Genomic DNA, 12,929 nt, shown 5'->3' on the forward strand with positions numbered 1-12,929 from the left:
TGTCTGAGACTTCCCCATAGTCTCTGGCCATGACATAAACTCTTCTATCAAATTCTTGAAATTCAGCTTGAAACATCTGCCTAATTGATCTTTCTAGAAATGATGGTCTATGGGTATGAGAGGGAGTTGCAGTGGATTCGGCCTCATCCTGGGTTCTAGAGGTGCTAGCAACTGATTGTTTCCCTTTATCTTTCTGAGTCATCTTCTGTGAGGGTCTAAAGGATACAGGGATCCTCATTTTGTTGAGCTAGGTGATGCCAAAGCAGAAACTTTTGTCTTGAGTTCTCTAGGCTCAAAAGGGCCGACGTTATTTGCTTGAAGGATGTAGGTGGCCAAATGAGGATAGGGAATTGGTGTAGACTTGGATTTGTTAAGAGCAAAATCTTTTATCTTGTTATAGATCAAATCCCCTATGTTGATCTTTTCCCCACTGATAATCCGGGCCAGTAGCAAATAATCATCCTGAGTCAGATGTGAAAAACTCTCGAACTTGTTGATCATGCTCCTCGAGTAGATATAGTGGATTATTTTATAATAATCACACATTTGCTTAGGTGGAAAGTTTAGCTCACCGGGGTAGTAATCACTTTGTAGCAAAATCTTGTAAGCTTTGATGTCATTCATATCACCTCCTCTCATAGATTCTTGGGTTCCCAGCAATTCATTCAGCTTAGCACTAGTAATGTGGAAGGTTCGGCCTCTAAGTTTAACCCGTAGATAATCATTTATCAGATTATCTTGCTCATCATATTCTTCCAGTGATTTCATATTACAGTAGAACCTCTTAAATACCTCAGGACAATACTCTCTGCCAATAATCAACCAATTTGAATAGTATTGCAGTGGGTCACTTAAATCCAGATTAATCTGTTTGTTTTTTTTCAGGTTCTCAATATCCACAGAAACCACAGGATAGAATTTTCGGTTTGCAAAATCTGTCTTAAACTTAGCCAAATTTACTTCATTATCAAGGTTCCCAATCAACAGCTCAGAAAAATCAGATGAGGTACCTTCAATAGGAATTTGTCGTGACACACCTTTACTGGCTCTCTGCTTTCTCTATCTTGGTTGCTTGGGGACGGGAACTCTCAAGGCAATTTCCACAGCTTTCTGAACCGAGGCTCCTTCATCCAATTCTGTTTCTGATTCCTCAATGACCACTGGTAGCTTAGATTTGGACAAGGGAGATTTTCTCTGAGGAGTGGGTTGCTCTTCGGCCCGACTCTCTTGAATTTTGAGGACTCCTCTTTTCTTCGACGATTCTTCCCTCACTTTCAATCTGTACCTCTTCTTTGTACCCGAGGGAGTAGTGCCGCTAGGTTGGGTTTGTTTCTTAGTGCTCTCTTCCCGCTCAACATTGGGCTGCTTAACTCTCGTCATTTTTGTAGGACCGAAGAATTTTGAGGATTTAATCGGTTAAAGAAGTGTTTGTCAAGTGCGGTGGAGGTTGAGTGAGCTTCAGAGTTGGATTCGAGTGGAAAGGGGCAGGAAATTTAATGGAATAGTGATTTTAGACCATTGTGTGGAAATAGGGGATCGATTTTTTTGGAGTTAGGGTTCGATAATTGACAAGGGGTTTTCAAAAATTAAACATTATAAAACACCAGAATTATCGATCATGTTATTGATCAATGAGTGATCAATCACATGTTTGATAAATATGAAGAACACACAAGAACATTGAAGATAATTATCAATCATATTATCGATAAACGTAGATAGAGGAAATGTGTACCTGGTCTATTTTATCGATCATTTGATCGATTAATAGTTTATCGATCAGCTTATCGATAATGCTTACCAAAATTGAACAAAGTGTCTCAAATCCTTGTTGCTCCTAATCAATGTGTTGATTGATAATCATCTTATCGATAATCCTCATTTTGACTTTCTTCTTTCTCCTTACATGCTTCATTTATCGATTAGTTGATCGATAAATGATCCCTTCATGGCGTCATGATTATCGATGTCTTTATCGATCATTCCATACTATGTTTACCTCTGCTTTTTTTTTTGGACAAAACAGAGCTTCCTGCAAAACAAATTTCTATCTACTTCGATGCTTAAGTTAGTCTTTTAATCATCAAAACATTAAATCTAAAGATTCAAATTTAAGAGATAATATGAGATTTCTTACAACTCATTGGGATTTACCATTCCCAATTCTCTTCTAAAGTAGTTGAACTTCTGTTAATCAAGAGGCTTCATGAAAATATCTGCTATTTGATACTCGGTGGAGATGAATTCTACTTTTACATCTTTCTTTTGAACATGATCCTGAATAAAATGATGTCGAATGTCAATATGCTTAGTTCTGGCACGATGAATTGGATTCTTAGACAGGCTTATCATACCCGTGTTGTCACACAGAATTGGAATTTCTCTCAAGTTGATTCCTAGATCCTGTTGTTGTTGTCTTAACCATAGAATCTGAGCACAACAGCTGGCAGTGGCAACATATTCTGATTCTATGGAGGAAATTGCTACAGCATTCTGTTTTTTACTTGAACATGAGACAAGGCACCCTCCAAAGAATTGACATTATCCACTGGTACTCTTTTTATCCGTCTTATATCCTCCATGATCTGCATCTGCATATCTCATTAGATATTCTGCTTCCTTCTTCGAATACCAAATTCCTAAATTTTGTGTTCCAACAAGGTATCTGAGGATTCGCTTGACGGCTTCTTTATGTGATTCCTTGGGGCTGATTGATATCTTACGCATATTCCCACACTAAATTGAATATCTGGCCTACTAGCAGTGAGATAGAGTAATGAACCAATCATTCTTCTATAGCTTGTCAGATTCACGTCCTTGCCCTTTTCGTCTGCATCTAACGAGATGGTTGATCTCATAGGAGTTTTTACACTTTTAGCATTTTCTAGTCCATATTTCTTTAGTAACTCCTTCAAATACTTCGTCTAGAATATAAATATGCCCTTTTTCTTCTGCTTGATTTGTAATCCCAAAAAGAAATTCAGTTCTCCCATCATCGACATTTCGAACTCCCCCTACATTAGCTTAGCAAACTCTTGACAAATATCCTCATTAGTAGCTTTGAAAATAATATCATCCACGTAGATTTGAACGATCAAAAGTTCTTTCCTACTTCTTTTAATGAAAAGAGTAGCATCCACTTTCCCTCTTTCAAAACCTTTTTCTATCAAGAAATTGCCAAGTCGATCATCTTGTTTTAAACCATATAAAGCTTTTTTTAGTTTATAAAGGTGATTAGGGAAGTTTGAGTCTTCAAAACCAAGAGGTTGTTCGATGAAAACTTCTTCTAAAATATAGCCGTTCACAAATGCACTTTTAACATCCATTTGATATAATTTGAAATCTTTTATGCAAGCAAAGGCTAAGAGTATTCGTATGACCTCCAATCTAGCTACTGGAGTATAAGTTTCCTCATAATCAATACCTTCTTCCTGATTATAGCCTTTAGCTACTAATTTGGCTTTGTTTCTGATGATTTGTGCAGATTCATCGAGCTTATTTTTGAATACCCATTTGGTGCCTATGACCGAATGATCATTAGGTCTGGGTACCAATCCCCAAACTTGATTTCTCTCAAATTGGTTAAGCTCTTCTTGCATTGCAACCATCCAGAATTCATCGGATAGAGCCTCGTCAACATTGGTAGGTTCAATATGCGAGATGAATGCAGAGAAGTGAACTTCATTGAACACTTGTCTCCGTGTTTTGAGCCCTTCGTTGACTTGACCAATGACTTGTTCCAGAGGATAGTCTCAATTATGTCTCCAAGTCTTAGGCTGTTCTAAATTTTCTTGTGAAGAAGGTTCATTTAAATCATTTTTGTTTTCTAAATATTCCTCTGAAGGTAATTTATTTGAAAATTTGTTTAAATCCAGTTTTTGAAAATTTTGAACGATCTCACCATCATCATCTAGAGGTTTTGAGTCAATTTGGAGTGTATAACAGTTATTGTCCCTTGGAGCTCTCAGCTTTATATTCAACTTTTCTTTCTTTAATGGCAAGTCGTCTTTGCTTATGACTAAGCATTCTTCTGAATCGAAGATCATCCAGTTGTTTTTGTCGGTACTCTGACTGACACTGAGTAGATTGTGACACAAACCTTCTATACATCTTTAACCTTCATTCCTTTGTCATTTCCTATCTCTCTCATTCGAGCAATTCTTCCAGATTGATTGCCACCGAAGCTTATTTTGCCTCCTTCTCTTGGTTTGAGCGATGTGAATTTCTCAGTATCACCCGTCATATGCCTAGAGCATCCACTATCGATGTACCATTTATTCATTCTGGATGCTTTGAGGCATACCTCATCTGTCTCTGATTCTTCATCTTCCTGAGCCACAAGACAGGTGTTGGTGGTTTCTTCGTCGTCACTTTCTTCTTCTTCTTCTGAAGAACTATCTCCCTAAATTGATGTGACAAAGGCTTTCTTGTTTCTGAACCTTTCTTTCTTCTTTTCTTTGTCTTTAATTTTAGATAGCTGGGGACACTCTGCTTTGATGTGTCCCGGCTTTTTGCACTCAAAGCAGATAATTGGTTCTTTTGGCTCATTCTGAGATATGGAAACTCTGTGTTTTGACTGAAACTTCCTTTCGGCTTTGTTCTTGTAGAATTTCTTGAATCTTTTGACAATAAGACCTATTTCGTCATCCTCCAGGTCTTCTTCGTTGTCATCTTCGCTCTCTTGAGTTCTGAGAGTAATACTTTTGCGGTTTTTCTCATTCATCTCCCTTTTATATCTTTGCTTGCTCTCATATTCTGCAAGGCTTCCAAATAGAGCTGCAACCGAGCCAATTGATTCTCCCTTCATTTCCTCAATGGATGTTACTTTTGGCTCCCATTCTTTTGTAAGACCGCTTAAGATTTTCCTCACTTGGTCTTCCTGAGTATACTTCTTTCCGAGTGCAGTGAGGTGGTTTATGAGATGCGAGAATCTAACCTCCATGTCTCGGATACTCTCTCCATCCTTCATTCTGAATAACTCGAATTCTATGGTGAGAGTGTTGATTCTGCTCTGTTTTATACAGGTGGTTCCTTCGTGAGCTATCTCCAATGCTTCCCATATTTCTTTCGCAGTTTCCAGACTAGAAACTCTAGAGTATTCTCTTTGGCTTAGTGCACAGGTAAGTATGTTGATGGCTTTGCCGTTTAGAGTCACCAACCTTCTGTCTTCTTCATCGAACTCGCTGGGACTCTTATGTACTTGCTGTCTGTCTACGGTTTTCATAGGAACGTAGTTACCATGCTCGATCACGTCCCATAATCCATACTCGGTAGCCTTGATGAAGATCTTCATCCTCATTTTCCAGAAGGTATGGTTTTCTCTGTTGAAGCCAGGCGGTTTTGATGTTGAACACCCTTCGGGTAGCACACTGTCTCCAAATCCTGCCACGGGATCTCTCTTTAGACTGTTAAGTCTTTACAGAAGAGACCTACTCTGATACCAAATGTTAGTGGTAGTCTCATCCAAGAGGGGGTGAATTGGGTGAGTTATAAAAATTTTGCGAATTTAAAACAATAAGTTAACGGAAACAGAGAGTATGAGTTAGAGAGATTTCACCATAGAAAGTAGACATAGAATTTATACTGGTTTGGTCTCAACCACTTAACTTACGTCCAGTCCGCAGAACACCTCTTAGTATTCCACTATGTTCCAAAATTAATCTGGCTCTTGGTGTCGCAGTATAGTAATTGATACTCTCAATCACTCCCCCTTACTACCCATAAGGTTACAATCCCACCCAAGAGTCCACACTCTTGAGTTTCACACAGAACGTGATTAATGATGATAGATACAAAACTCTCTTACAGAGTGAATAAATGAGAATCACTGAAGCTCGGTGTATGGCAGAACAAAGTATTGAATGTAATAGTAAATAATCAACAGAGGGTAGTTCACGTATTCAATCTGTTCATTTAATGCTTCTTCACACCTTTTATAGTTCAAGTAGTTTAGTAACTGTTAGACAGAAGAGCTTCTAGCCGTTGGGAGTTCAGTTGTGTGTTTCTCTAGTTGGAAGAGTTTTTGCCATTAATACTTCTCACAAGGTAGGCTACAGGCTACTTAGACAACCGTTGGAGAGCCGTTGGGTTTTTCTACAATAGTATTTTAATTCAATAAGTTTTTCTTTGTAGAGTGAGATCAAAACGAACAAATGATAAAATGAACATTCATAGTTTACAAGTAGAATCAATCAGTTGTTAAATGTGTTGAACAATAACTAGACATCCCTGATCGAAGCAATGATCGATGACTGGTTGATCGATCAGGCTATCAATTATTTAGAGTGAGAGCTTTTGAAACAAATAACTAAGTTTATCGATCAAGTGATGGATTAATGATTTATCGATCAAGTGATCGATAAAAGGAAAAAGTAACTTCATACTGGTATGCAGAGAAAATGAAGATTAAGGTCACTTTCGATTTTGAATCTCTTTAAATAGAGAATTAAGATAAACATAAAGACTAAGAAAAGCTTGAATGAAATAGATAATAAATTTTGAAAATCATCGTGACTGGTTGAAGTTTAAACTGAAATCGCTCTATGATCGAACAAATGATTGAACACTTGTTGATTGATCAGGCTATCAATAAACAAGGTGTTATAGAAACAGATTTTAAAGCAATAATGATCGAACACATTATCTATAAATAGATGATGGATAAACTAATCGATAAACAATAAGCAGAAGTATATTCAGTGAAAACACAGACTATGTAAATTATCGAATAGGTGATCAATTAATGAATGATCGATCAAGTGATCGATAAAATAGAACAAAGAGATTTAATCCTATAAATTCAAAGAGCTGATTTATCGATCACGTTATGTGAAAAAACAAGGCATACAGGTAAGTGCAGTGATCGATCATATTATTGATAATTTGATTATCGATCCGGTGATCGAAAAGAACATTAATTAAAAACGAGATACCGATGATCGATCATTTGATCGATAATCCACTGATCAATCAAGTGATTGATAAGTCATTTGGATAACAACTTGCATGTAGAGTGGGTTATAAAGCAATGTTCGATCACATTATCGATAAATCACTGATCGATAAAAGTGATCGATAAATGGTGATGGAGGCAAAACGTAGAGTGAGTAGAGCACATTACCATTTATCTGTCTTCTCATCGATAAACCATTTATCGATCATGTGATCGATAAATGCCTATCAAATTTGTATCGCTTTATCTAACTGATGTTCAATCATTTTGATTATCGATCAAGTGATCGATAATTTACTGCAGACTTATATACATAACTAAGTTAACAATGATCGATCAATACATTATCTATCAAGTTATTGATCAATGTTTTCACTAAGTTACTGATTGTACACAATATTATCTATCAAGTTATCGATAAGTCCTTGATCGATCAGATGATCAATCAACATACTAAAACACATATTCCTTACTTTGTTATCATCAAAACCTTAATCCTAACAATAATCTCTCCTTAAGAGAGACAAAAATACCATTGTCTCTCATGTATGAATGACATCAGTATATTTTGTTATTCTTCAAATTGTGAATATAAATGAAATTAAACATTACCAGTGTGCGAATTTAATTTATCAGAAAAGGATGTAAATAAATATTGCTATTTGTAATATTTCTGCGCCTAAATATCAGTACGCGATTTTTGGATTTTTTTTTTTTAGGACCCCATGCGTGTTCCGGATTGTATTAGTTGGGGATCGTACTAACTAGTATTTTAACTGTAAATAAGATATTCCTCAGTTTTTTTTTTTTTGTAAATCATATACTGGGGTGAGGAATGATTCATATGAACCAAGTGATGGTTAATGTAATGAGAAAATCGTTAGCAAGTGCTAAGGAAGGAATGTAATTAATAACAAGTGAGGATATAAAACATGTCTGATAATGCTGCTTACTTGTTTTAAAACTTTTTGGTAATTATATTTTTTCCCCTTAAAACCCCATATTGATTTTCCCTAATTTAATAGCATGGTCACTATTAATTAATATAGTCAAGAAGTTTGAATTTGTGTTTTGACTTTCAAGACTAATTAATGTACTCATTGCTTTATTATGCACGAAACAGGTTTACTAGCAATGGATAAACCAAGAGATTATAACAGACTCGATGAAAGAATGGTTGATTGTTACATGTCCCCAAAAACAATGTGGGAAGGGATAAAGGCTCTCCAACAAGAAAACACCGACACAAAAACTATACATCACGAGAGGACTAAAGTTGGTCCTTTTGATGTTTCCAATATTGTGAAGGAACCTGACCTACGGTTGATACAATATGTGTTTGAGAATTCAAGGTTAGATTCATATGCTTATAACCATATGATTGGTGTTTTTGTTTGCGCGTACTTTTGTATTTTAATCTGAAGCATAGTTAAATCACTCACCTTATATGTTCTTTAGTGAGACGTATACGCCTTTTCGGTCATCTCATTTAAATCTGCGTCAATCTCAATTGATCACACTTAGACCACAAACTCATTTGGATTCGGGGGTGAGTATTTACTTGTACATTTACTCTATATATTTTGCTATTATTGAGCAAGGTCTTGATTACGTTATTGTTCAATTTTCCTGTTTTCTTAGATAATAGATGTTTTTGCTGATATCTTGACCGAATCTGAAAGAAGGAAGAAAAGTAAACCTATCAATTGGTATCTTCCCGTGATGTTTTCGGTGATTGCTTATTCCCTTTTCAATTGGATGATATATGTTAGGCTGTTAGTTGTTGGATCTAAAACAATCCCATCGATCAGAATGTTTAGTTGTTCTTTTGTGATGTGATTACAGAGTGCAGCACTCAATAGTGATGCAAGTTCCTTCCTTGACTTCGTTGAACGGCAAAAATTGAGAGAGAACTTCATGTTTGATGACTTGAAAGATTGTGAGAAGGTATTATCTTTTTGTCTGAGTTGTAATTGACATTTCATTCATAATAATGATTCTTTTTGGGCGATACGTCAATTTGATTTGTTTGATCACACATGGCAGATATTTATCCCTGTTCATGTCAAAAAGGATTCATGTGGACATTATTATTTATATATTTTTCATATGAAGAATCAAGAAATTGAAATATGGGATTCTCTATGGGATCAATTTATAGATAAAGCTAATCGTGACCAAACGACACAGAAATTGGTAAGCATCATATGGTTATGATATTCATATAATTAATACATGGACTGATCTTTTAATTCTTTAGAATTATTTTTTTTTTTTTGTGTAGGTGCTTGCCATGGATAGACTCTTCAGGGATGGTAAGTTCAAAGAGTTTTACTCGAGAATGATGAGAAATATTCGGTTACAGCGTAATGGGTGAGTTTAAGAATTTTTTTATTGAAAAATTATCCACTTAATTAATTAAAACATGCATTCAAGTGTATCCTGTTTCTTTAACATGTAGGCATGATTGTGGTATATTTGTGATTAATTATATGCAGCAATTGGATAATTATGTGAGGAAAAAGCCTTTATTTCAGGTACATTCTCTTGCGTAGTTTTTACTTTTAAGGATCTATTTAGTACAAAAGAAGTAAAAATGAAGGGAGGAAAGAAAAAATGTTAATGAGTTCGATTTAAAAAATTGAAGAAACTGTGGTTAAAAGTTGTTAATTAATTTTTTTTTGGTCTTGCATATTCTCTTCTTCAAAATTTTAGAATGCCACTTCTTCAATTTTTCCAATTGAACTCATCAAAATTTTCCCTCTCTGCCCCTCCCCTCACCAAACATAGGGTAAATGTTTTTACACACACATGGACAACACATGTACATGGATGTACAAACACTCAGTCATATAAATGATACAAACCATAAACAGTTTGACAGCACTGAAGAAAGATTGAATGTGGTATTAAAGTTGCTTAAGAGTGACTTGAATCGAGAAAAAGGAAAACTATATGCTGAACTAGGACGTTGGCATTCTGCACAAGTAGAAAGTGAAAGCGAAAGTTCTTGTGGAATTGAAAGAGAAGGGGTTGATTCTGATAATAAAGTCAAGAGAAATAATGTTGGTTTCAAAACAGGTACATGCTTTAACTTCAACCATTTACAGCCCACTTTACTAGTAATATATATATATATATATATAAATATAATTTATATAGTTGCTCTAACATGGGTTGATTTGAGCAGTGGCTATGATCACCTCATAATTATTGCTTTGTTTCTAGGATATTTAAAAAATGGATATCAAAATCCATGCAATATATTGAATTTATTTATATTTTATTCTTATCACTTATTAGATTTGAAAAAAATGCTTAATTCCTCTTGTGACCTTATATTTTCTTATTGCTAGAATGTGTTAACTACTATGGAATGCTAACAACTGATTCAATGGTCCTTAATACCTTTGATTCTTACTATAAGATTTAGTTTGTAGTTTAATTGAGAGAATGTTAAGGACCAGATGTAGTTATACTCACACAAATATAATTAATAAAATATAGTTAGCGTAGTAAACCCAAAATATGATGCATTAGAAGCTAATGAGTCTTCTATGTGTTAGTCAAGCCTTTAAAATTGAAGTTTCCAAGTTTAAAATATGTTCAAGAGCACCATTTTCAGCACAAATTAAATTAATGAAGTCCTTAAAATTTTCATTCACATCTGTTGATCAAATTGCTATTTACTTTGTCAATGTTTATTGGGCAAGTCCATTTAACAATTCTTTAATTCTTTTGTGATCTTGTTCTTTAGATTAAACCACTTAAAATTTGCAAATGATTATTTAAAGTTGAAGAAACATTGCTTAAACTAGAAGAGTCAGCTTGGTGTTACTGCTCAATATAAATATAAATCACAGAAGGATATATATAAGATTCAGGCGAGGGAGATTTGGTTTGGACTATACCATTCGACAATGTGATGATTGGTGCACATCCCCATCAAAATTTTACTTCCTTTTATTACATGGATATCATTCTACTTTGCATAGGATACTTATATGAACATTACTACTGTATGTGTTGGTTTTATCTATCTTTAATTAAATTTTTGAATATCTGACATGAATTTATATCAAAATAAACTTATCTTTGCAATCACTCTGTTTGTGCCTTTATTTCACTTTTTGTTGTTTGGATTCAAGTCTTAACACTTCATTTTTGAGATGAATGAACTTGAATTCTGCTCTATTTTGGAGTCGTTGTCCAGAAAAAAGCTTATGTCCATTTTCAACTTAAATTCAATTGATCTATCTTCAGGTTCTGGTTGGTCGTCCCTATCTCACAACTCTGAATCAGAGGAGGATTTGCAGGTTCTGGTGGATCAGGGGAGGAGGAAGAGGAAGAGGATGATATCGAATCGCAAGGTAGCAAGGCGACGTCGGATGAGAATGAGAATGCCAAAGCATTTGGACGATCTGGGGGCTCAAGTGGCTCAGCTCGAGAAAGAGCCTCGGCAAATTCTCACAAGCGCCAATCGCAGCCCAGAACATTACTCCAGCGTTCACCATGAAATCTCTGCTCTTCGAGCTCAAGTCAGTGATCTGTGCGCCAAGGTCGAATCTCCGAAGGAAAGAATCAGTCACTTGACTGCCACCAACAACGCAGCTTCTGCAAAGCCCTCCTATGACCACTTTGACTTCAATTCACTTCTTGCAAACTTGTTCCCAGATGATTCCACTCTAGATCAACTTGTTCCAGATGATTCCGCTCTAGATCAACTTTGGGATGGATTTGATGGAGTTGGAAGTAGAACTGGGAGGGGGACTGCAAGTGGGAGTGGGAGTGAGATTTAAAGTTGTTTGGTATGCCAATGGAAGTCTCATGTTATTTTACATTTATACATGTATTTTCAGGATAAAAAGATTAGAACTTCATTCATCCTCTTCATCCTTCCTATCATAGAATGGAACATCTACCTTGAGCAAGAACAACAATCCATCAACAAATAATTAAAACTACAGATCAAGTACTAACAACAATGAATCTTGCGAAAATCAAACTTAAAACAAATAATATAAAAAAATCATCTTCCTTTCTTCCTGTTCAAAAACATCTCACCATGTACTTGCTCTGTTATTGGAAATCTGGTAGAGAAGATTTCATCGCTGCCTTCTGAAAACTTAGTTTCTCGTCCCTATGATGATAGTCCTTCACCGACCGATGATTCACGGCACCCACAATGACTGCTTTTACTGTCGATTTAGAGATCCACCGATACACCAGACCTTGAAATTTCACTGACCAGGAGAAGAAAGAGAAAGCAAAGAGAAAATTTCAGACACAAATGGAGATGGCAGAAAGAAATTGACATTTAATAACCTGAGAAGCTTAACGCGAGTATATTAGAAGAACGACCACAGGAAGAACAAATGAGGAAGAAAATGGCCCTTTCAATTTGTTGGGTGATGATGCTGACAGCTTATTGCGACTGAGCAAGGAAAGGTTGTGCTTGGATGGCCGCCAGAGAAGAAATGATGTGGACGCGACGAAGGTTGAAGAAGACGAAGGCCCGTTGGTGGCGGAGGAGGCTGAAGGGAGATGACGAAGGTTGAAGATGAGAAGTGGCAAATTAAAAGGGTGGAGTTGTCAATATGACAAATTATGAAGGGCATAAGAGTCCAAAACTTGAGTTCCTATACAGTTCTAGGGTGTTCAATTTGTCCCGTCCTGGTCCTGATGAGTTCGGGACACGACGGGACGCGGGACGGGGTTGTCCTGTCCCGGAGTATTTTTTTTTAAAAATTATTTATTAATAATTATTATTAAATTATTTAATTTATTTATTAATAATAATTTTTTATAGTGATTTTTAGCTCTTAAATTGTAGTATTATCTCAACAATATCTCCTTCCTCAATAAAATAATTTATAAAACTATTATATAGTGTTTCTTCTGCAGTAATTTTTTTTTACAATATTGTTTTTACACCTTTTTTATGCTATATAATTGAGCTTTTTACATAATATTTTTT

The 12,929-nt window shown here is 35.6% G+C and overlaps 1 protein-coding gene across 2 annotated transcripts in view; it reads left to right on the forward strand.

The window, feature by feature from the left end:
- Positions 1-11,805, forward strand: part of LOC114759755 (uncharacterized) — a 75,086-nt gene extending 63,281 nt beyond the window's left edge. For both annotated transcript variants that reach the window (XM_028948994.1, XM_028948996.1), the window contains 2 exons: positions 9,829-10,033; positions 11,216-11,805. In XM_028948994.1, coding sequence (XP_028804827.1) covers positions 9,829-10,033; positions 11,216-11,751 — 741 coding nt within the window. In that variant the 3' untranslated portion in view covers positions 11,752-11,805. The remainder of the gene's footprint in view (positions 1-9,828; positions 10,034-11,215) is intronic.
- The last annotated feature ends 1,124 nt before the right edge of the window (positions 11,806-12,929 follow it).

The sequence above is a fragment of the Neltuma alba genome, unplaced genomic scaffold (assembly GCF_004799145.2).
Source record: "Neltuma alba isolate B1F8T4 unplaced genomic scaffold, ASM479914v2 tig00010889_pilon, whole genome shotgun sequence".
Lineage (NCBI taxonomy): Eukaryota > Viridiplantae > Streptophyta > Magnoliopsida > Fabales > Fabaceae > Neltuma > Neltuma alba.